This window comes from Betta splendens, chromosome 5 (genome assembly GCF_900634795.4).
Source record: "Betta splendens chromosome 5, fBetSpl5.4, whole genome shotgun sequence".
In the NCBI taxonomy this organism is placed as follows: domain Eukaryota; kingdom Metazoa; phylum Chordata; class Actinopteri; order Anabantiformes; family Osphronemidae; genus Betta; species Betta splendens.
Window position 1 is genome coordinate 15584673 of NC_040885.2, and position 25262 is coordinate 15609934.

At 40.7% G+C, this 25262-nt stretch overlaps 2 protein-coding genes across 2 annotated transcripts; one reads left to right on the plus strand and one right to left on the minus strand.

Moving 5' to 3' along the window:
• The first annotated feature begins 334 nt into the window (after positions 1-334).
• vapb (VAMP (vesicle-associated membrane protein)-associated protein B and C) lies at positions 335-13565 on the plus strand. The gene is made up of 6 exons (XM_029151391.3): positions 335-592; positions 4604-4756; positions 8899-9002; positions 9151-9231; positions 9775-9954; positions 11055-13565. Exons 1-6 carry the CDS (start codon positions 535-537, stop codon positions 11208-11210), a joined length of 732 nt encoding a protein of 243 aa, XP_029007224.1. The 5' UTR covers positions 335-534; the 3' UTR covers positions 11211-13565.
• Positions 13566-16557: 2992 nt separating this feature from the next.
• On the minus strand, positions 16558-20188 carry LOC114856296 (GTPase IMAP family member 8-like). Its single transcript, XM_029152156.3, has one exon. It carries the CDS (start codon positions 19290-19292, stop codon positions 16650-16652), a length of 2643 nt encoding a protein of 880 aa, XP_029007989.1. The 5' UTR covers positions 19293-20188; the 3' UTR covers positions 16558-16649.
• Positions 20189-25262: the final 5074 nt, after the last annotated feature.

Below are 25262 nucleotides of genomic sequence, written 5' to 3' on the forward strand. Positions count from 1 at the left end.
ACTTTTTAAAACTAAATTGAAAATTTAAAAATGATTTCACATCAGTAGTAAAGATTGTCTTTTCACATGTTTATCCTAAACTGATTTAAATGTACCACATGTACAAGAGGACAGTTACCTGCAACTTGTGCGACAAAAAAGACCATATGAACATCAGGTATTATTGTCATTATAATAGACACTAAAGTATCTGAGTCAGGCTTTTTGTGCCAAACTGTTTGCGTGGCAGAATGGGACCCACCGACCCTGGCTGCACCGTGGCATCCGCGCCCCCCTCAGCCCCCACCCAGCCTCCTCGCCGGGCGGCTCTGCAGAGGCAGTGACGTCACCGGGCCGTCTCTCACTCCCTTCCTGCTGCATCACAACAGCCGCTAGCAGCTCGAGTAGCACCAGTGACCGGGAGGACAGGATATCCACCGCTAATTCACTGAGGAAATAACTCTGTGGACAGTGCAGCGCTCAGCCACATCCTGACACGGGGGTGACCGACAGGAACTGATTGCAGCGAGACAACCCCGCTCCAGCTGTTGGGATATGGCCAGGCCGGAACAGGTTCTGCTCTTGGAGCCTCAGCACGAACTGAAATTTAGAGGTAGGAGAGGGGAGGGCCCGGCTTTGGACGGGAGGGGGGGAGCCGCCTCTGCCAGCAGTGTTAGGAGCAGGAGCAGGGGCAGGGCAGAGTCCCAGTCACAGTAACCAAACCAGAGTAAACTGCGGCACACACTTCATAATATTACCCCGAGAGAAAAAAAAGAGATATTGCTTTGAACGCTACCCGGCGAGCTAGCAGTCGGGTCAACCTAGAGCTAGCAAGCTAGCTAGCTAGCTAGCAGACAGCAGGATTAGCTTCCGACGGCTAAGCTAGCATGGCCCTGTCACTCACTAATGCTGCAGCCCCTAAACAGTGACAAGTGCAAGACACTAAACGCACATCCGCTGGGAAGAAGGGACCGTATGCAAACGCTCCACAATTCATGTGTCTCGTAATTTGATAGCTATAAGCTGCGACATCCTTAGCAGGGCAAGCTAGGAAACGTTAGCTCTCTCTGATTGGCTGTCTCGCTCTGCTGGCCAGCCAGCTGTCATTTAATAACTTGACAGCTCACAGAGCAGAATAACGCTGAACGCCCGCGCCACCTAATCTGTTTGAGCTGCAGGTCATCGCCGTCCTTATCATTAAGGCTTCACAATAATCGGTGGTCATTTATCGGCATTTGCCTGCAAGATGTCAAGTTGCTTGAGGCCTACGTTAGCTGTGTTACATAAACGTGTAGGATACAGGTGATTCCAGATCACAGACACTATTTGAAATGTTGCAAGTTCTACTTAGGATCAGGAAGCTCAATTCTGAAATCTCCGTTTGAATAAACCGCAAGCTCCAAACACAGGCAAACTTCCACGTTGAAGATAACTTGGTATTTCTTGCTAGCACTAATGCTGCCACCAAATATAATTCCTCTATTGTCTAACCTGCCCATTAGTTGTTTAATGTATTACTTCGTTGTTTCTTAACCAGAGGACAGCAAATATCCAACAAGGTGACACATAGTTTCTGTCACAAGTTGCTGTCATGTACAAAAACTGCATTGCTTCCTGAAATAGGAGAAAGCAAAATTGCTTCCGTAAGCCTAACTGTAAGTCTATGAATACTAACCATTCCTTTTTTCTTTCTTTCATTAACTACACATTTGTGATTGATGTACCATGAATATATTCTAATATCATTAATATCTCTAATATTGATGCTCACTTGAAGCTCTGCATCTTATAATTGTTTGCTTCCCAAGTGGAAATCCTACTGAAAATTAAGTTAAGTTATTCATATTGAATGTTATTTAATTAAATAGAATTTGTCACTTAGAAGTTTGTGGAGTTGACAAGTTTGTGGAGTTGGGTGAATTTGCCTTAGATTGAACCTCCGAAAAAAAAAAGTAATTTAGGAATATAAAATGTTCTTGTATGAGGCCAGTGTCTCCATTTAACAGGTTGCCTTTTTTCTTATTAGCCTATTCTTAAAGGTAGTTAAGAGGTTAAAAGGAAAGTACTCAATTTGCTACATAGGCAGAAGTTTTAAATCAAATGCGTGGGTGTTAATGAAACACAAAGAGCTTGTGTGCTTCCCAGCATACTAGACAATATGACTGACCGCACGCCTATACTCATGTCCTATGTGTAGGCAGACAGAGTTAAACATCAGGAAACAAGGAAGTCTGTTAGTAGCAGTGTGCTAATTCTTTAGCTCAGACCATCTGTGGAACAAATACTGTGAAATGTTGGGCCTTGGGCTTTTTCATCTTTGTCATGCATGTTATTAACAAGTCTTTACCAAAACCTTTCAGCTCCTGTCATTTGTAAAATACAACCTTGAAAGTTGACAACTTCAAAACTCAGCTCTTCATAATATATTTTTTTACTGCCATGTGTGGTTTCCGTGAGATGGTCTATGTCCTGAGAAACATTCAGGAAATAGCAGATCAGGTGTACAGTAGTTGGTGGAGTGAGTCCCTTTCATTAAAAGCCTTCAGATCTTTGGCCAAGTTTGTGAGGCTCTGAATTTCCTTTCTGTTTTTGCTCAGCGGAGAAAGGAAGTGTCAGTTGCTCTGGATGTTTGCTGAGCTGAAACTTTATCTTCAATCTGGTGTATGTGCTAATTCTGAAATCGCTCCATGTTTTTATACAAATTGACTGGACCTTTGAACACTGAAAACGTTATCCTCACCACAATAGTGGCTGTAGTGGCCTCAAATTGTTATTTTATTAGAAAAATATACTTGATTAGAAGAATGTTGACTTAGCTATGGGCTTCACATTTCTTTTTACCAAATGCTGGATTTGCTGCTGTTTAAGAGGTCATGAGTTGTGCCTCAGCTAAAAATAATTCCACCATTTTAGCAGCCTGATAAACATCATCAATGTTTCAAAACCCACATCAGTCAGCTTGCATTGTCTGTTCATGTAGGCTAACTAGGACGTCTAGGGACATAACAGATCGTAATACACCATAGCATGGTAACTGCAAATACATTGCAGTTTAATTTAAAGACCTACCAGTAGTTTTCTGATTGCCACATCATCTAAATGTGAACCTCAACTGATTCGTACATGAGCCAGATTAGGTTTGCTGGTTTCTGTACTTTTACTGCAGCTCTCATATTTAACACATTTAAAATTTCTGTTGGCATCGTTACCAGTAAGGTAGAAACAACAAGGTGAAAATTCTGTCACTTCATTTGTCTTTTTATGATGAATCAAGGGGTTCTGTGCTGCTTTGTCTTGGTATTAAATGTGAGTCAGTGTTTCCTCTAGAAGGTTTTTCAGGCACAGTGGAACTAGGACGATAAACGTTTTGCACGTATGTGCTGAAGTGTTTGGTTATGTTTAATGCTTCAGTCTTTTGATTGGTACCGTTTATAAAAAGATTAGGTAAAACAATAATGTGTTTGCATTTATGTTATTGCACACAAATTAATGTCAAAGCTACTACTGCAAGTTGACAAACTCACTGTCATTTAGAAACATTCAAAATTTAAATATTTAAATTTATATTTAGCATAAAAGTGCAGAACTTAAGCAGAAACAGATGGTTTGGACAGAACCTCAGCATCATACAAGTCAGTGTGGAGTAAATTCAAGAAGCAGAAAACACTGAGGCGCTACACTGGACTCTAAATACACTAAATCTGTTCAACAAATATGGCAAATTCTCCACGGTGCTTGACATAAGCAAACATCTTGGAGAATTTGCAGAGTAAAGCTTGCAGAACTGTACCCTGCTGAATTGGTGCAGCTTTTTTATTTACTGCACTTTGTACAAAGTTAATATTAAAAATGATCTTGACATTCTTTTTTTATATATCACCCCCTTTGCCTGAAGTCTTTTCACTGTACTGTAGATCTGTAGTTGTACTTACTGACAGCTGTTTCCCATAAAACGACTAGCTGATTGAATTAAATGTGTACAGGGTGCGGAGGTTGAGAACAGCTCGTCATCTTTGCTTTAAAACTCATAACGTAACACTACATTGTGACTGGATAAGTCACTTATCCTTCGCTAACCTTTTAGAGTAGGTCCCTGTGTTACTGTTCTGTAGCTTCTATTGTAAAGGTTTTCTGCATTATTGACAGATCTGTGCAGTTTAATGCATCTGGCTGTGTGAAAGCCTCAGAGAGATGCAGTCTGCATTAAACAACAGCAGCTGTAATTACCTGAGCCAAACTGCAGCACCTTGTTTACGGTGGTGCTCTAGGACTGTTGAAGAAAAGTATGTGATTTTTATATATGTAAATCTAGTTCAGTCTTATTTATGTAAATTGGTTGTTTTTCAAGTAGACATCAGTAATCATTGCCTGGCTACCGCAGTGCCAGAAGAAAAATGTCCTAGTTTGCACTTGACATATTTACAATCATGCAGTTCACTTCTAACAAGCTTGTGTTGGAACATTCAATTTCTAGGGCTCTGTAGCAGGCCTTCTTTTAATGATATAACATTAAGTTATAATTATAAGGTCTGATAGTTAGAGAACATTAGATTTATTATATATTCAAGAACATGCTGTATTTATTTATTCATCTATCTAATTTTGAACTCTTCTTTACTTAAAGGTCCATTCTCAGACGTGGTCACCACAAATCTCAAGCTCTCCAACCCTACAGACAGGAATGTGTGTTTCAAGGTGAAGACAACGGCGCCACGCCGGTACTGTGTGCGGCCAAACAGTGGAATCATCGATGCAGGCACTTCGATCAACGTCTCAGGTAGTAAATACAAAACTAAGGCGCAAACGTGCTGAACATGAAACAATGTTACCTACACTTTATGTGGCTGTGATCGACGTTATATTAGCTCCTGTTGTTTCTATTGTAATTGGTATTTTTTGTTTGATTAGATTTTCTTGAATATGCAGTTGATACTATAATGTAGTCTCTACATATCATACTTTACATATATTTTAATTTAATTCTTAATTCAAAGGGAGAAGTCAAGCTCTATTTCCTAACTGGATTTGCTCTTTAACCTAATTTGTATACTGCATATTCCTATCGTCTCAAACCGGTTCCCTCCCAGCAGCCTTCAGTGCCTGCGCACTTGGAGGGAGACAGGTACAGGTTTTAGTTTCCACACTGTGCCACCTCTGCCATTTACAGCCGCAGACTCATTTTACAACCTTCCTATCTAGTGTCAACAACTGCCGACTGTGTGCGACTTGAACCTGCCTCTTCGGCAGTGGCCGACAAATAAGTGTCGTCCTTTCGAGTTGCCTGCTGTCGTTTTTCACCCTAATTAAGCTAAAGGAAGGTCACAGGTTGAAGCCCCAAAAGGAGATTGGTTTTCCAAGCATGTACTTAGCTTAAAGGTATGTTCTGTCCTTGAGGGAGTGCTCAGGCATACATAACATTATCAAAGCAGCGCATTTAACAAGATAACAAACAGTTGGGTTCTTATCTGGCTAGAGTTTTGTGCTTGTAAATTGAAGACGTGGCTTAAATGGTCCGTGCAATTAAAGATCACGCCATGTGAAAGGTCATTTTGCTTGTTTACTTCTTAATAGACCTTATCACAGTAGCGTGTGCTCATGTACAGGCTGTGTTTTACTGAGATCTTCCTCGCATTATTAGTTTGTGGATTCTGTAGCAATACAGCGGCAAAAGCATTGAAGAAGTTCACATACGTTTCAATACAGTTAAATTCATAATTGTATCTGAATGAAACAAACCCCGTGTGGTGATGTAATCACTATGAGTATTTCAGTCAAAAGTCAAGTAATAATACGTTTTTGTTTCCATATGATCTGTGAGTTGTTGTCTTGCATGTGCTTTGTGTGTCTGGCCGGTAATTTTTCACAAGGCAACACCAAAGCTCCTTTGGCATTCTCTTGCTCCAGGGAGACGGAGATCTGTCTGCTACAAGATACCCATGAACCTGACATTGTGTCATTTTTTTGCTCTGCTGAGGATACGCACCATGCTTTTGAAGCTCAACCAAGCTGTAACGGTATATGTCGAATGTAGCTGAGACCACAGGAATGCAGCTGAGCTTGATTGGTGTTAAGCAGCAGTGTTCAGTGGGAAAATATGTGGCATGAATGTTTCAGAATTTCTTGTGTCCACAAATACTGAGGTTCTTCGGGGGAAAATCTCAGAAACTTGTGTATGTCACACAAGGCACACAAGGTCGGGAGGCAGAAAGCAAAATAAAGTCTAAAATCTAACCTTTTGTTCTGACTTAGCTTCATTTGAAAACATGAAAGAGGATGTATCATACATTGTCACAAGTTATTTAGTGGGTAAATAAAGGTTCATAAAAACACTCTTATTTTATTATTAAATCTGTGCTTCCATACTCATACTTTACTCATGCTGATCCTGATCCACTGCAATATGTGAGCCAGGCCTTGCTCCCCAAAATATGTTAAGCCGAAGTATTTGACACTAAGCTCTTATCAATTATACTAGAGCTTGGACAGAACACCCTTGTGAAATGCAGATTTCCACTGTGTGCGGCAGAGGCTGTGGTTCCTTTACGGTTGGGTTTATAATCGTACTCCCGTCTGTTGTATGACATTAGCACCACCTGTCAGACAAATGCAACAGTGACAGTTCACTTCTCTCGCCCAGTGTCTCCCAGGACACACACTGTTGCTAGAAAGCACTTCAGTCAGGAAAGCAAAGCAGTTCAGGCTCAGTTGAGCTGGAGCATGGTCTGTTCTGTGGCCCTGTGGCTGATCAGCAGCACTGGGAATGTACAGTATACGATTAAAAGGTTTAGTTTGCCACATTATAGTAAGATTTCTTTGTTGTACTATAAGCTCCTGTAAATTCTCTGTGTGCTCATTATGAACAAATGGTAACAGCGTGGGGAACCTCTGTAACCACTTCTACTTAAACAGTTAGTGGTAATTCTGTTGTGATAATCTTTTCCTATGGGACAGTCTAAAGGTAATTAGTGACAGGAAGGTTTTTCTTACCTCCACCACATTTCTAATGGTGCCATTCATCATCAGGAAGCGAGAAAACCTTCCTGCTTGACCACCTTGACTACAATTAGCCTCAGTGACCATTATAAATGATCACCTAGTGTGAGCAGTCTATACTAAATCATATGTGTTTTTCAGAATCACTTTGCTCAATCTGCGACAAGATGTTTTCCATCTCTGGCTTTGGCTCAGGACCTTTTGATGTTATGCACAGTTTCTCAAAGAACTCACATGCTTTCCTGCCTCAATTCTCTAATATTGTCCCTTTGGACCCGAGGTTGATGGGTGTGCAAATTGAGTCGGACTGAAACAGGACATTCTCAATCTGTTCGTGCGTCTGTTTCTAGTTTGCCATATTGAACTGCCCTGATTGCTGTAATGGTCCACTCCATCTCTGAGGTTTTCCACTCTTGGGAGAATTGACATGTGCCACATATGAAAACTACCCAGCTAGCTACACTTGCTTTGAAATTAGGAGCTCATTTTTTTCTGGTGAATCATGCAATTGTTTCATACATAGTTGTTAGCAATGTCAAAGCTTACCTGTATTATTTTAAACACAACACAAAACCTAACCTAAATAACTGTTTGTCTCTTCTCTACGCTTCCAGCTGGCCAACATAAGAAACAGATCGTATAAATCATCATAACAGCTCTAAAATACCTTCTCAGTCATTGGAATGACATCAAATAAAACACCACAGAGCGATGTGTTGATGGGTTAAAGTAGTATTCCAACCCCACACCTGCTTTCTGTTAAAGCGATGTGTAAGAAGGCCGAGGTTTGAAGCTGTTGGAAAGATTACCCCCTTGGGTATTTGTACATCCGTCAGTATTTCTCCATCATGGTAACACAGACATAGGAATAAATCATCTCCACCACTCTTTCAGAGCGGGATGGGCATGCCTAGATAGATGGGTGTATAAAACCTACTAATTCCTCTTTAATGCAAGTAGTGCACCTAAAAGATAATTAAGGTGAAGCAATGGAAAGTTCACCTCAAAGAAGAATAAAAGGCATAATCGCTTAAGCTGCAACCACAAATCATGTTGTGTCGGGGCCTGTCTGCTGCACTTCTCACGATACTAACCAGACATTTTGTTTGGTACGTTTCTTGGGGGCAAATTATAAAACTGGGGGAGTTCTTATATCACTATCAGCCCCTTCTGCAGTAAAAGTTCAGGACTTAACTTTGTCCTTTAAATAAAATCTGAGTTCTAAGTTTCTTCCCTTGCTTCCCATTTTTATAGTAAGACTGTATTATGTATTTAGGCTGATTGTCTTCCTGTAATTGAACTTTCTGTTGAGCACCAGTTCACAGACGGAGGAGTTGCTTGTACTAAGAACACATAGGGACACTGCTTCTAAATCAAGCCAAAACGCTCCACGTTTGTCTCATGCATTCCTTCAGTAGCTTTCTGGCTTATTGTCGTCTTGAGCAAACTGTAGAAAGGTTGTTCAGTTTGGCGCTGGTGGTATTTACTGCAATTGAAAGTTTCCTGGATGCTCCTCTGAGGTCCCTCAGAGCTACGCCCTGAACTATCACAAACATCAGTGCCGTCTTTGTTACTCTGAAGCTGAGTGAGGGTCATAAGGAAGCGTCCACTCAGTCGGTGAACTCCCTTCCAGCCTAGTGAGCAAGTCTTTATGGCCTCTGTTAAGATCAGACTTTAATCAGACAAATATGCAAGATTGGATCATGTTTCAAACTAAATAAATGTTTCTCTTATTTGTTCAGTCTAGTTCTTGTGTGAAAATCTGTTCATTCTTAGTTCATACTTATGTGCAATAGTCTAACTTTCAAACAGCTGCACGTCTGTATAGAAAAATGATTTGGTCTGATTTATCTTATAAACCCTTTATCATGAGCAGGGCAATTTTTTCCTTCCAATGTTGACACTGTCTGTTTTATTACATTTCAGTTATGCTGCAGCCCTTTGACTACGATCCCAATGAAAAGAGCAAGCATAAGTTCATGGTCCAGTCCATGCTCGCACCCCCTGACATGACTGACATGGAGGGAGTGGTGAGTCATTGCATCGTTTTCACTGGCAGGTTAAAGAGGTTGAACTCGGCTCTCCCACCACTCAGTTTACTGTCACCAGCCTTTGCAATCTTCCCTTCCTTTGAATAAATAAAATGACATCATGCCTGCACTGTTTCCCCTTCACCAGTGGAAGGAGGCTAAACCAGAGGAGCTGATGGACTCAAAGCTGAGGTGTGTCTTTGATATGCCAGTGGAGAACGAAAAAACGGTAGGTCCCCCATCCTGTGTAACGTTTAGTTTTTCACTACACATAGCATATCTAAGACTTCTGTACAGCACATTTTTTATATTTGGTGCAAGCAGGAGCTGTATTATTTATTAGCAACGATGTTTAGTGCTATTTTCCATCATCTCAGCCCTTGTTGTATCTGCTCACTCCTACTCTGCCTCTGACTCTTTCATCTCTCCTCTACTTTCACTCATACACTGCTCAAACCTTTTACTTTTTCTTACTATTTTAGTCTACCAGAGTTTTAGTGCTATCCTTTCCCTCATCTTTATCTTTTTTCATCTTGTCTTCCTTAACTCCAGCAGTAGCTGATTTACATCAACTCACCAGGCATCACATTCCCTTCAGACACCCACCTTGTGTCGTTTATTATTGCCATGAGTTAGTTGTCTTTTCTGTCAGGACACCCTTTAAACCTGTAAGGGAACACAACACAAATGTATACATACATAAAATGTAAATATAAGGGTTGCGTGATGTAACTTCATTATGATTTGTTCCCTTCGATTCCACCTAAACAAGCATGACATGGAGAGCAGCAAGATGATGTCGTCCGGCTTGTTAAAGTCAGAGTCCTCCACACTTCCTGCAAAGTCACTGAGCTCCACTCTTGATGATGGGGAGGTGAAGAAGATCATGGAGGAGTGTAAGAGGCTGCAGATGGAAGCTCAGAGGCTACGAGAAGAAAACAAACAGATCAGGGTGAGTGAGATGGGTTTTCTTCTGTATTTTACCAGTTACAGCCTTAAAGGTAATGAAGTGTTCACAGGGAGCCAAGGAAATCAACAGTGAACTATTAATCCTACAAGTCTATATGGGAAATCCACATTTCAAGTTCAACTTAAATGAGTTGTAGGCATTGATTGATGGATTTTTGTAAGTTGATGCTCGATCAGATCATTGACTTGTCTCATAGATGTTAGATGACGGCTTAAACAGCTGCTACAGTCAATAAATCTGTGATGCTACAGTGCTGCTCATTTTTCATGAAGCTTAGGTGTATTATTATATTTCATGACAACCTAATAATTATGGCTGCGGCTCTGCAGCTTGAGCAGGTTTAGTGGTTTGATGCTCAGTTGAAGGTTCCTTGGGCAAGACGCTGAACCTCAGCTAGTTTCCGGTGGTCAGACCAGCAGACTAGACTACATGTTTGGTCTTATGTGCTTTTTGTGTACCTATCAGACATACAGTTACTTTGAATACAATTGTAAGCAATACACATGCCATTAAATATCTAGAATGATCATACAATAGACCTGAATTCTATTTCTTCAAACAAGGTGTAAAATATAGATTATCTTGAGTAAACTGTCCTCTTTTCCATAAAGCTCTGGCTGCTCCCCACAAATATTGCCATGCAAATACACACACAACCACCCACCCACACCAAGGGCAGAGGAGAGAGAGTCTTCCTCCCTCAATCTCCACCAACCCCACCACCTCCTCTTTAAGTTCTTGCCAGAGGCAGAACGACTGTTGGCTGCTCCTGTTGCTCAGATTAAACTAACAGAGCGCCCCCCCCACCCGCTGCTGGGAAATGAAGCGTGCTAAAGCCTGGCGCCTTCTGCCGTCCTAGGGGTATTGGGTCAGATGGAGTTTTAAGCAGATCCTGTTTCTTTGAGCTAATAAATAAATCTGCCTTATCTAACTGACTGATTGATAAACTAACTTCTCCACATATTGTTCTCATCTTTTGTTCCTGTTTTCCTCTCTCCATTTTCTTACCTTGCCCTCCCATCGTCATCACCCCTTTCACTCGGCCCACGTTTCCTTCGTTTCTTCAACCGCCTCGTCGTCAGGAGGACGATGTGCTGCGGATGAGGAAGAGTAACATGATGTCGTCTCAGCACCCCTCAGTTGGCATGAAGAAAGAGGAGGGCTTGAGCGCCCGCACAGTGGCCTTCATCATGCTGTTCTTCGTGGTGGGCGTCATCGTGGGCAAGTTGGTCTTGTAGAGCGCAGGGCAGTTCAGTGAGCCGCAGCATGCTTTCGGGGGATGAAAACAAAACACAGGATCTGGGATTTTGGATCAGAAAATGCCATATCTGCTGGGTGGGGGGTGGTAACAGTTTTGATTCAGTCTCATTTATGTAAAAAAAATGAAAGGTAATGTGGGGGAAGGGGGGGATCATTCCCACTGTTACAGGTCTTGCCTCTACCGATCATCTCGCAATCATCTGGCTCTTTTCCCAAAGCTTCATTCATACAGATGACTGGTTCTGCAGGTGTGGGGTTGATGGAAACTCGATTTGAAGATTCAGACCATTTGTCAGAATTTACTGACACTAGCAAAGTGGTGTCGGTGGGACTGCGTCATTTAGTGTCGTTTAAATAAATGAGAGGCCAGAGCCTATGTAAATGTACACGTCATCCCCACCACTGTCCAGCTGTTCTTTCCAGATAACCCCTGTTAAAGGAAGGCACCGACCAGAGAGATGATCAACACAGTCGGTTTCACACAGGGCTATCGAACAGAAGCTTTGCTAAACATCCTACATCAGTGAAGAAAACAATACACCACACTGTTTTTCCTTTTTGTTTGTCTCTTTTGTTTTTGCTGTACGTTAATCCTCACTCGGTCACTCAGTGCTCACCACATCCCCAGGTGGCAGAGGGGGGTGTCTGCATGCTTTCACACAGAGTGTTGCATCTGGACTTTTGAATCTAATTTAAATGATATTATAATAGTAAGAATAATATTTTCATTTGACTGTAGGTTCGCACAATTACTTTGCAATTACAATTAATTTTATTTTCTCTCTTTTGTGTAATGTGTTTTTACGGTTTAATTTTTTTTTGCTAGGTTTGAAGCATTTGTGAATAATGCAGCTACCTGAAACGTGAATAGCAGGATCCAATGATTTCAGTAAGGTCTCTCCAGATGAAAGCCTTGCCTTGTGACCTTGTGGCCAAGTTATTCTCAGGCTAAGAAGGAGGAATATACTGTATAAAATACGTTAACACATATGTGCATGCACATGCGCGCACCTGGAAAGCTCACATACTGTATAGTGTGTAATCACAAGCGGACAGAAAGGTGAACAAATTTGTTTCCTTGAAAACAACAGTGACACCACAGACCTATTGCTCTTCATTTTCAGCCTGTTTCCGTTTTCTGAAGCCATACATTTGTTGAGGTTCGTTGTTCATGCCAAATGTATGTGACAGATTATAAATTGCCTGCCACGATTCTTCCCGGCTGGTGATTTAGCTGTTTTCTATTTTTCTTTCATTCACCCACTGCAGCACCGTGTTGATTTTTTTGTGTGCTTCTTTAGCATTTATCTGCATATTTATTGATTATTATTATTATTATTATTATTATTATTATTATTATTATTATTATTATTATTATTATTATTATTATTATTATTATTATTATTATTATTATCTCCTCCTAGAACACATGTTCATCTTTAATGCACTAAAGTTAAAAGTATTATTTTCATCCAGCAAGTTCTTTTTTTTTTCTCAAATGAGACAGGCAGAGTATAGAGTTCAGTCTTGAGGGCACCCCATGATAATTTTATACTACTTCAGAGCATATGGTTCAGAAATCAACAAACAACTGCAACAAAACAGATTGTTTCATCTGCAAATTTGCATATTGGAGAAAACATCAATGGCGATTTGCATTATTTGAAAGAGTAAAACACTCACTTTTTTTGTCCAAATGTAATAAAGCGTCTATAACCCTAGACTGCAGAAAAGAAAAAGGACCAATTCCACTATCATTTTATGTTAAATGGAAGAAACATAAACTAAACACGTGTGTGTTTCTGCTGTATGTCTGAGTTGCTGGGTTGAAGATGACTTGCTGCTTAAAGAGAGGGCAGAGCAGACCTGAGCTACAGTCCTGTTAAGGGTGATCAGTCCTGGGTCGTATAGTACTTACCGAAGAGTCTTATGGAATGAATCCTGGTTGGAGTACTGGCACGTTTCACAAGAACATAGTGTGTTCTGGAATTAAGAATTTCCCACTGCCTCGATGCAGCGAAGCAAAACCAGTGCTACTCCAAGTAGGATTAAACTAACAAAAGTTACTTGTAAATACTTACTGATCCAGGCCCAGTTGTAAAACACACTACACTGACAGATACTGGAGTCCCTGACCATCGCCGTGATCAATGTAAGCAGTCGGGAAACTGTTTTGTATGTATATAAATAAATAAATAAATAAGTCTATCTGAGAAGAAGAGTAATATTCCTAGTCAAGTAGTCTCTCTGGTGTATAAAAACAGCCCAACCTGGTTGAACTATGTAGCATCTTAATAAATTAAATGAATAAAGCCCCTATTCAACTGTGTGAACTCATTTCCTGTTGTGCACAGAGGTTTTGGGGGTTACATAAAAATTTGACACTTTTTATTGAATTCAAAGAATGTAAGAATTTTAGTAATTTAGTGCTCAAGCCTATAAATAATTATTGGCATTAGCCTCGGTTTAAATTCCAGGTCAGTTGATGTGATGTTGTGTGTGTTTGGTGTTTCAGAGCTCACTGCAGCAACACAACCGCCCGCTATGAAACACACATACGCTTCAACACTCACTTCTGCAGTCGAGGCTAAAGAAGATGCTGAGATTTCAGGCTGTGACATTTGGTGAAGTATAGATTAATGCGTGATGAATTCCATCCTGCTAAAGTACATGTTAAAACGATGCTCTGGCACGTGCACACACGTACTCCCCACAGACAGTTGTAGACGGGACGAAAAAGAAATGAGGCAAAACCACACATACAGTTTCTGATTTTACCCACAATGCAGTTCAGCTGCTTCTAGGTGTTTTGGAGATTTAGGAATGTCGCGCTACTGAGAACCAGCCATGAGCCCACATTATCAGGGATGGCGAGACGCCCAGAGGTTTTGGTCCTTCCTTCCTCACCCTCGTACGTTTGGCATTTTTTATTTGAGTTGCAAAAGAAGTCGGCTTAGTTACATGTGCACTTCCAGCACTTAATTCAAATGAATGTTTACTGTTTGTTTATCAGTTTTTGGGTCCAGAATTGGAGAAGTAGAACACTATTCATTTGTCACTATAACCTTTCAGCATTTGCCAGGTTGCTTTCAGGTGGAAACTATTCTAATGACAGCGCATGCCCCATCACAGAAAGGTAAATACTGGCTAATAAGAGATGGAAAACCAGAATGATGGATGATTGCTACCTTCCTCGCCGCCAGAGACGCTGCCCTGACATCCAAGGCCACGCTGCCCTGTTATTTGTTACCACTTAGCTTGATTTGGCTGCACCAGTGGGACGAGGGTGTTAAAATACAGGGCTGTTAGGAAGTTAACTGCCCCTTGGATTTCAACATGTGCACTTGTGGCTTAATAAAATAAAATAAAATCCTGGTGATTCATCTAGTATTATTGTATCCGTTACAACCAGACAGTGTGTCTGTCTGCACCGTGCATCCTGAGGCAGTGGAGCAGTTTGTGTTAAGAACCCCCCGCGGTGCACCTGGGCCCAGTAGCTTGGTGGAAACCAACCATATTCGTTTACATTTCTGCATTCAGGTGGGAAGGAATCCACTTCCAAGGTAAATTGTGGGGGGGATGTTTTAAAATGACAGGCAATGTTGTTCACCCGGGAAAAGGTAGAAGAGGCAGCATCGATTTTTGTTTCAGAAAACTTTAAAGTTGCCTGAAAAGAGCCGACGGAACCACTGCTTACAGCTCATACTACAGAAGGAGTAATTCAACTAATTCAGTGGAAAGAAATACAGGCAAGAAATGTGGTAACTGGCTCCCATTATAACAGAAAATAAACTCAAATATCTAAAATATCAAAAAATAAATGTATTGCTGAAGAATTGTTGAAAGTAGAAAGTAGAAATATTTGAAAGCTAAAGCATGTAAAGCATAGATGAATGTATCTGAAGCGAATTATGAGTTGTTTAAACAATGTTGAATATTAATAGTTTAATAATAATTACAATATGATAATAATTAATGATATGATTTAATAATAATTATTGATTTAAATTCACTCCAGGGTCATAACAGAGTTATACTATTCAACTGCCAGAGGGAGTAGGAGCAGCCCAGCTACACTACACTACAGTATGTGCTGCTCCCCACTTCCTCCTCAGAGTCACTCTGCATTGTCTTGTGGGTGTGTGAAGGAAAGACAACCACTGTCCTGTCAGATGGGACTGGTTTATTAACCTATTGTAAAAAAGTAAAATAAAATACAGTCACTTCAATAACTGAGGCGTCCATGCCCACACTCCTCTCCTTATCAAGGCTTTCAATTGATTAAGGTAAGTAGCCCAGTTTACCAGTAACCGGTTGTCTGGTGGAAATTTCCCATAAAGAGGCAGATGAGAGAGTTGTCTTTTGTGTGATTTATTATAAAAATAAAGGAAAATAAAAATAATGGAGAAAGCAAATCAAAAAAATGGATGTTATCGTGCACATCTACAAACCAAAAACCAGCTGGGGAGATCAGTGCACACACCACGAAGGTGTGAAGAGCCCACGATCCTCAAGTTGCTTCTGCCTTTTAACCCCTCTGTCCGACTACGTTGGAACGTCTGTCTAACCCAATCAAATTACATGCACCCTGTCTTCCCTGTCACAGTGTGTGGAGATGTTTACATTCTCACACCTGCATCACTGGCGTCTGACTATCAGAGATGAAGGAGCACTAAGTCTCAACAGACAGAGAGACACAACTCCCCGGCCTTGGGTTTAGAGCTGGAGTCCAGAGTCTATCAGACAGAGACAACCAGTGAACAATCTAGGTGAAATGTCAAATACATAAAACAGAAGTAAGACAAAACATAAGATATTAATTGCAGAACATAAGTCATAAATCATGTAATAACTGCATAGAATAAGGAAGAAACAATTTTCCATTACACCGGTCAAAGTTTGGGTGCAATAAAAGAAAATGTTCAAGGTTCTTTCATGGAGGTTAATTCAGAAATCAAAACTGCTATCGCATTCTAAAAAACATGTGTTTCTGAAACCACCATCATCACTGGAGGCAGAAAAAACAGCAAACAATAAAGTTTGGGATAATATGCTAGGATGTAGGTTATGAAGTTGTTACTGTTGTTAAAAGTTATTACTGGATGTATAAAATAAAAATAATAAATAATTTAACTTTATTTATCCCACATTGGGAAATAATTCTCTGCATTTTTAACCCAACCCCTGAGTGGGCAGCCACAGCACAACACTGATGTTTTTTATTTTGATTTTCAGTATGTAAAGATTGGAAGCACAAAACCTTCTGAGCACTTCCCAGGAGAAATCTCAGGTCAGATGTTCTATCAGCATTGACTAACATTTCTCACAGTGAATCCATCTGTTGTTAATGTTCTGCTGTGATGGTTCTGGTCCGTAGCATTAAAGAGGTGAGTGACTGTCTGATCTGATGAGGCTCCTCAGGAAGTGGTGCACTTGTTCTTGTATTTCTTTCTCAATGTGTTCATTTCTTCCTCCTGTTTGTTCCTCTGTTCCTCCATTTCCACTCTCAGCTGGTCCTCTTTGTGAGCAGACAGCTGATGCAGTAGCTTGTACTCTCTTTGGTCGTCTTCTTTCTCTTTCATTAAATTCTCATGTTTTTGCCTCATGTCCTTCAGTTCTTCAGCATATTTTTCTCTCAGAGATTCAAAGTCTTTGGTGTATTTCTGTCTGAACTCGTTCATTTCTTCAGCTTGAGTTCTGGCATCTTCCTCATATTTCTCTTTCATTTCCTTCAGTTTCTTCTTGTAGCTGATTTCCAATATGTTCTTCTCTCTTTCACTTTGTTCTATCCTGATGCAACCTTTTATCACATCTTGATATTTCTCTCTTTGCTCTTCATATTCCTCCTTCAGCTTCTTAATTCTTTTATTTTCCTTCTTTTTTCTCTTCATCTTTTCTTCTTTTCTGTTTTCCCACCACTCCGTCCTTTCCTCCTCCCAGGCTTCTCTCTCTCTCATCAGCTGTTCTCTGTCGTTCTCCAGTTCTCTGATCAGTTCATCCTTTGACTGTGACTCTGATATTTGTTTTTCTAATGTTTTAAGTTTTTGTTCCCACTCCTGCTGCTGAACCTCTTCCTCTTCTTGTCTCTTTTTATCTTCCTCTTCCCTCCTTTCTCGTTCTCTCTCTCTCTCCTCGTGCTCCCTCTTAATTTTTTCCTCCTTTTCCTTTAACTGATTTTCAATCAGTTCTTTCTCTGTTTCCATTTTGGATATTTGTTCTTCCATGTTTCTTTTTATATTGTTCATCTCTTCCTCATGTTTCCGTTCCAGCTCCTCTCTCTCTTTCTGCATTTCTTCCTCCTTCTCCTTCAGTATTCTCTCCACTGCTCGTTGTATGGCTGCTTCAGCTTCTTGGAACATCTCTGTGTTGTAGCAGCCGCCACCGTTTTCCTTCACCATCACATCAACCTTGTTCAGCAGCTCAGTGACTTGTGTGCGGTTTGTTTTGTCTTTGTTGTTGAACACGTGTAATCTACCTCCACAGTCTCTTATTAGGCATTTAACAAAGTCAGCACAATCATTTTCAATGTAGGTTTTGATCGATGTACCTTCTAGATCATCTCCTCTGGTGAAGGTAACAATGATGAACTTCTCTGACTTTTTACCAAATATCCTCTTAATCATTTCCACGCCTACTTTTTCTTCTTCTGTAAACCGACCGATCGGCAGAACCAGTAGGAACACATGAGGTCCAGGAGACAACATGTTGATGCACGTTACAAGCTCCCGTTCAACCTCACCAGCAGAGAGCGTTGTGTCAAACAAACCAGGAGTGTCGACCACAGTGACGCGTCGTCCATTAATCTGTCCTGAAGCCTTCTGGCAAAATCTGGTCACTGACCTCTGAGAGGCTCTGGAGGAAAACTTGTTTCTGCCCAAGATCATGTTTCCAGTCGCACTCTTCCCACTGCCGGTTTTTCCAATCAGAACCATCCTGAGATCTCTGTTCTGATTTTCATCATTAATCTCAGTCTCTCTGCTCAGTCTCACATTCTGTAATTCTCCTTTAAGTCTAATGACCTTTTCTATCTGAGCTCTGGTGAACGCGTCCTTGGTGAAGCATCCGGGTCCTTTAACTGTCATCTTCTCCACAGCTTCCAGCAGATCAGGGATCTGCTGCTTGTCCCTGAGGTTGAGAATAAAGCATCTTCCTCCACATCTCTGACTCAGCTCCTGGAGGTCTCTGTTCCCTCTGACAAAGTCTACAACAGCTGGACTTGTAGGATCTGAGTCCACAGTGAACAGGATCACGGTGAAGGCGTTGACTCCAGAGCTGAACGTGTTCTGGAGGCTCTCTATCTCTGCCTTGTCTTCATCAGTGAGCGGAGCCACAGGCAGGACCAGGAGGAAGGCATGGACGCCCTCAGGGTCACAGAGGGAGAGGCAGCTGAACGACTCCTCCATCACTGTCTCTGGAGCTTTTTCAGACAACGCAGGCAGCTCCACCAGAGAAACCCAACGTCCACACACCTCTCCCTGATGTTTAACACACTGGGAGGAGCTGGAGGCTGAACCCAGCTCAGTCTGACCCAGAATGGCCTCGGCTGCTGACCTAGTTCTGCTACCCAGCAGAACAAGGTTCAGAACCGGTCTGATGGGTTCAGGTTCTGGTCCTCTGGACTCTTCATCTGTTAACTTGAGAAATGATCTTTTGTTTTGATTCACAATGTTCTGGATCAGCTCCATCAGCTGTTGATGGTCATTGTCAAACATGTTGTACTGTCGTCCTCCACATTCCTGAAGAAGCTTAGTTACAGAGGAGCTTGATTCCTTCCCATCATGTGTGGTGACGACTAGAGAATGTTTAAAAGCATCTTGATCAAACAAACTCAGAACGAACCTCAGTGTTCTTCTGTTCTCCTCAGTGAAATCAGATGGTTTGACCATGAGCAGCAGAACGTTTGGTCCTGGATGGCATCGATCCACACAGTTCCTGATGTTTTGTCTCAGTGCTTTCACTGACAGACTGAAGATGTCCTGAGTTTTTACTACTGTTACTGGTTGTTCTCTCCACTCTCCGACCTCAATCTGTTGCTTAAGAAATGAAAAACCTCTCTTCATTATACAATTAGAAAGTTTACGTTTTTTGTCTTCACTTTTTCCAACCAGCAAAATCTTGAATCCATGACCTATAAAACATCAAACATAAAACTTTATGTCAGTATATACATATGGAGCAAACGTCATGGAACCACTTGTTCTGAAACACAAACTAGTCATTTGCATCTGCATACAGTAAAAGTCAACATCTCCTGCACTTACCAGTAGATGCAGAACAATCCAAGGCAGAAGCATCTGCTCTTGTGGGTTTTGCACTTAGATGTTTTCCGTTGTTACTCTCTATAATTTGGTTAATTTTTCTCAGTAACTCAGACAATTCAAGGTGTTTCAGGTTCAGTGACTGATACCGACATCTTCTAATCAAGTCCGCTAACGGTAAAAACAGTCGGACAGGTCTGAGTGCTGCTTTCAGTACCAGTATGTGATGAAATGGTTCATCACTGAAGAGCTGAAGGACCCTGTAAAGTCTCTGTTTTTGGTCCTCAGTGAAGTTTTTACACTGCAGAACCAACAGGATCACATGTGGTCCAGGAGCAGAAAGACTTGCAAGGTTTTCTATGAACGTTGTCAGTTTGTGCTCAGAGATGTTTGGATGCAGCAGGTCTGGAGTGTTGACGAGAACTACTGCTTCCTGCTTTAACGTTCCTTCTACTCGCACACAGCAGCCAGATTCCTCCTTTGTGTTGAATGCAGTCTTTTGCAGTATGATGTTCCCCACAGAACTCCTCTCAGACCAGCTGTTCCCCATCAGAACCAGCCTCAGCTCAGACACTGGAAGGAAAATACTGTAAGAAACCAGTTCTTCCAAAAGAAAAGTTCATCCAGGGAGTCATGATACCATCTCCTCATTCCATTTTAGGCCTTCAGATTAAATGTACTTTATTAAATCTTTTATGCTTCGTATTAAATCTGTAACTGGACCAACTGGTTCATTTAGCTGTGTTTATTTACATTATGCTGCATTTAAAAACTCACTGTTAGGTGGAATAAGTTCAAAGCTTTTCCTTCGTGTAATGGGTAAAAAATGACCTGAGGTTGAAAAGAAAAGTATGATCAGTTTCTATATTTTATTTTATAATGTGTAATATGGTATTGAGACAACAGACATCACAATTACATTTTTTGGTCATTAAACATATAAACAGGTGGTGGTAAAGTCAGGTGAACTGGACAATATTATTATTTGTGAAGGTTGGACTGTTCATCATTGTGGAGAATTCACTGATCCCCACCAATAACTACAGTTATTTACTTTTCTCTACCAATGTGCCTTCACCGTTTTATTTTTACAACACCACCATCACAACAATAATAAAACTTAAGCAACTCAGACTAGTGTAAGTAACATTATTCTCGTGTGTTGCCTGTTTGTGATGTAGATCTGATCAGACTCACCAGATGCTTCTGCCATATTGACAACGCCCCAAGAACTGAGCTGTTCACTGTTGAGTAAAAACGCTTAAGATCAGATTTGTCCTCAACTTTTTCCAAGCAGGTTTGCAGTTTGGTGTCGTGAATGATGTGCTTTCATAGATAAAATACATAGATACTGTATAATCAGGGTGTGAATGGGAGACGTGCTATCACTCCACTAAGTAACGAGGCCGCTGTAATGAAAGAGAGCAACTACTGCACACATGCAAAAACATTCCAAAACATTACGCACCAATTAGTACTAAACAATTCCCTGATCTGCACTAATGAGTCACTAGCCTGAGATCAATAACTGGTTTAATCTCTTTCTGCTAAGACCACTGTTTATTAGCTGGGGTCTAAATTATTCTGCTTGACTGTCATTACAAACACACAATCACTTAAAATGTACAAACACAAACTGATTTTTGGCAGTGAAACACTGATGAATATACCAGTTAAGTGCAGAGTTGTGCCACAGCCTTATACTGTAAGTGTGATCAATATAATGTTATTAATATTGTCAACTCCAATAGTAATCGTACTGTCTTATTATTTTTCTCCTTTCGCATCAGGCGTCGTCACAGCCAATGATTCACATATGACACAGAAGCTTACTACTCTCAGCTAAATTCAAACCTGCAACTTTGGCATCACCACCACCATTCTCTAACCAACTGTACCAACTGACTGGGGCTTCATGCTTGCTTGTTCATTCTGCATGCTTATGTACTGTACGTTAATGGTTAACTATAATATTACTGTTGTAATAAAATACTCAATAAAATACCTCAGACTTTGGAGTTTGGACCTAAGATTGAATCATTTCTATCTAAAACTCTTAAAACAAAGCATTTGTTATAACAAACAGTTTTAGAAATGAATCCATCATAATTGATAGTTGTCTTGTACTAAACTTAGAAAACAACATACCTGAAAAGACTGTTGCCGTTATTCTTGATTGTATCTTGATTCACATTAAACACTTGTTCTTCTGATTAATAGGTTTAAACAGCATCTGAAACAGCAAGAATAAAAAATATATTTGTATTACTAGACATATTTAGTAACATATGTTTCATCTCTTTTAAACAATTGTCACTTACTTAGCCAGTCTCTGCTTCAAATTCATTCCTGTGTACATAAATCCAAACGCCACAGCAGTAACTGCAGGAAGTCACCTGACAACTGGTCTCAGCTGAGTGGGAAGGATACTGACATCACTGATCACAAAGGATCAGCTACGTTAATGATTGACCTCAACATAGTGATGAATGTTTTATTATACTGTTAGTAGTCAGCACACATTCAACCACAGGCCACTCGTGGGTTAAAATAACTGGAAACCAAAGCGCAAACCCCTTAATAACCTGCACTGACTCTTAAGTTGAATGCTTATATGGATGTGATGGATTAGTTTAAATGACTTAGTTCTGCTCATCCAGAAACCCCTGATCCACCTGAGCCCTAGTTCTGCTGACCATTGGTTTCTACTGGCTAAGAGGAGACTCCACTTAGAGCAGGTCCTGGTGACGCTGGGCTGGACCCTGGGTTTGAGGCTAAATCAACCAGTTTCAGAACAATTGGTGTGGCTGTTAGCAGCATAGAGTCTTTAACTCAAGAAGAAAACTGGAACTGTCTTTCACTTCATGTTCAACTTTGCTCATTGCTCAATTTTCAGACCACAGTAGTTTCTACGTTTTCTACCTGTGGTTATTGGGATTTAAATAGAGGAGACGACTGTAGCTCAACAATAAAACCCCAACACGTTTGGTAAAATAAAATAAAAAAATGGGTGACAAACATATTAGATATAAACATATCATATAGAAAGGGCATTTCCATAGGAAAATGCACAGTGAATGCTGCTGAAGAATTGCTGAAAGTAGCTGAAGCATGTAAAGCATAGATGAATGTGTCTAAAGAGAATTAGTTGTTTAAACAGTTTTGAATATTTGCAGAAGAAGCTGAAAAGTTGCATTTCAATTTGAGAAAACTTGAAAAAAGATTTGCTGAAAAAGAAGATTTGCTGAAAATGAGTGAAGTGTGTACGGGTTTGCCTATTTGATAAAATATAGCTAATGTATCAAAACAGCTAAATAATATAATTAAATATTTTTGAGTTCAAGAGCTGAAAGAAGGATAAGTCAAAAATAGCTCAAAGTGGGGAAAAACCTAATACAAAGTAGCTGCAGAGGAAGTAATTAAATTTTAAGTTGAGAAAAGTTGGAGCCTTGGAGGAAGTGGAGGTGTGCAGGTAATTCATAAAGAGTAATATATTTTCATTAAAACTTGTCATAATTACCCAGTCAAAACCTGAAATAGTGCTATTAAAGCTAAAGATTTGTTTTGGTGCTTTTATTTTGAGTCCTAATAACCAGTCCCAATTAGCCATTCAAAGGGGAAAAACCATGCTTTTTAGGCTAAAATTGGATTGGTGCTTTTATTTCGAAAAGATTTAAAGGAAGTGTTTGATTAATTACTAAACAATCAAGCAGTGTTATTAACTAATAAGTGATATGCATAGAGTTGCTACACAGGAGCATCAGGCGGGAAAATTAAGCTCAATCTGCTCTGAAAAAGTTGTGTTTCTGCTAAACAGACTTTATGGATGCCAAGACTTTAATGAGCAACTGGTGTGAGTTTTACACATCATTAGAACGAAGACAAGTATGACTACGAACAAGTAAAAAAATTATGTTCATATAAGAAAACAGAAAACAGAGACGAGTTGAAGAGAAAAGTTCTGTCTTAAAAAAACAGCATTTACTGTGATAATAAAGTTTACAGCCTCAATACAGTGAGTATTCACTTCACTTTATCAGTGAATGCTGTAAAGCATTCACTGATAAACTGTGTGCAGAGAAACAGCTTACCTTGTTACTAATGACAAACTGTCACGTCCCGAAGTACAACACAGACAACCACACACATCGACGAGCTGCCTCCGACTTTGCTCTTTACCATCTTAAACTGATGGTTCTTATTTCCTGTTTTGACCACAAGGAAACCACATCAGATGTTGACCTCTGACCCCCAGTCTGGATGCCTCCTAGAGGACGCTGACACTGAGCTGTGCCTCCCTCCGCTTTGTTCCAGACAATCTGTTCTTCATTGAGGGCGTTGTAATAGACCTACTGTCTGGCCCGGGTTTGACGCTGCAGAGCGTATGAGACACTCACTTGTGCATCAGCGGTGCTTCACAGAGTAAACAGTGTGTGATAATTACAGTTGTGATGCATATCGTTTTACAGTGCTGAAAAAATACCCGTCTCCTGCCTTTTCAACAGGCTTTACATACTTGGCATATTGATGTCTACCCTTATTTTATTCTCTTTCTCAGGGTTGCATAAGTGGAACAGAATCTTCCTCAGGGCATACTTGTTTGGGACACAAATCAAGCAAATTTCATGCAAATTTCCTGACTTACTTCAGGTTCTCTGCAAGAGCTTCGGAGCCATAACATTTTGATTTGGATTTGCAGTTTGCCAGAGAGCCTGGAGGCAGAACAACTGGCAGCCAGCGTCGGACTGTGGAAGAGCCGGCATGTGGCACATCTCCCCGGCAATAACCTTTTCAATCATCTGTGTGATCTTAACCTTAGAGCAGAAACATGACCCGCTCTAACAAGCCACCAGAACTGACAGATAGCTCTTATGGGAGCGCTCACGTCAGAATCGGGCCCAGCGGCAGCGAGCGCCTTAGGAAGGCAGTTCTGTGCTGCATGTTTGTAAGTTAGTGGCCACCTGTCATTTTTATTGGTGGCAAAATAAAATGAATGAGTGGATCAGGCTCATCCTCGACTTCATACTCACTGTTTGCATATTAGTTGTTCACGCATCCCGAGTCTGAGTGTCGACCTCTCTAACTGAGCATTTCATAGTTTTAAACGGTTGAGAGCTAATTTACATCTACTGTAGTTGTTTTTCTTCTTTCCTTGATAATTGATCATCACCAAACCTGCCAGATTCGCTCTGTGACCACTGAACTGTGAATGAGCTCATGAAAAGTAGCTGCAAAACAACAGATTTGCTTATTTGTTGACTTTACTTATCGGTGTGAATCCATTGTGATTAGCAGCTGATTTGCACCCACACGTCTTATGTCTCTGGTGCTTTTGAATGAAACCACGGTCCAACTGTGGAAACCGTCCTCCCAGCATGTGTTCTGGAACCAGAACCCGCTGTTCATGTGCTGACCACAACCAGGTGCTGCAACCAGGTACTGACTTTATTAATTCTATCTCTGAATCAGATGACAGAGGTGGAATTTATTAGGTTCGTAGTAAATCTGAGTATTAATTACTTCCCTCATTGTTTCATGTTTGACAGATTTTCAGTTCTATTTCGACAGAATGTCTCCATATATTCTTCCACCGATTTCCTGATAGATGAGGAGAAAGTGGAAAACCGCCATTGTCGGCTGGCGTGCGTCGCTGGATCTGTTCGGTGGATGCTTGAGTGCATTAGCATGCGGTCACGACAGAAAGGAGCGCTTTGTTCACGCACGGCCTCCGGTGCCAGCGAGGCCCATTTTCAGTAGAAGCTAATTAGCTTA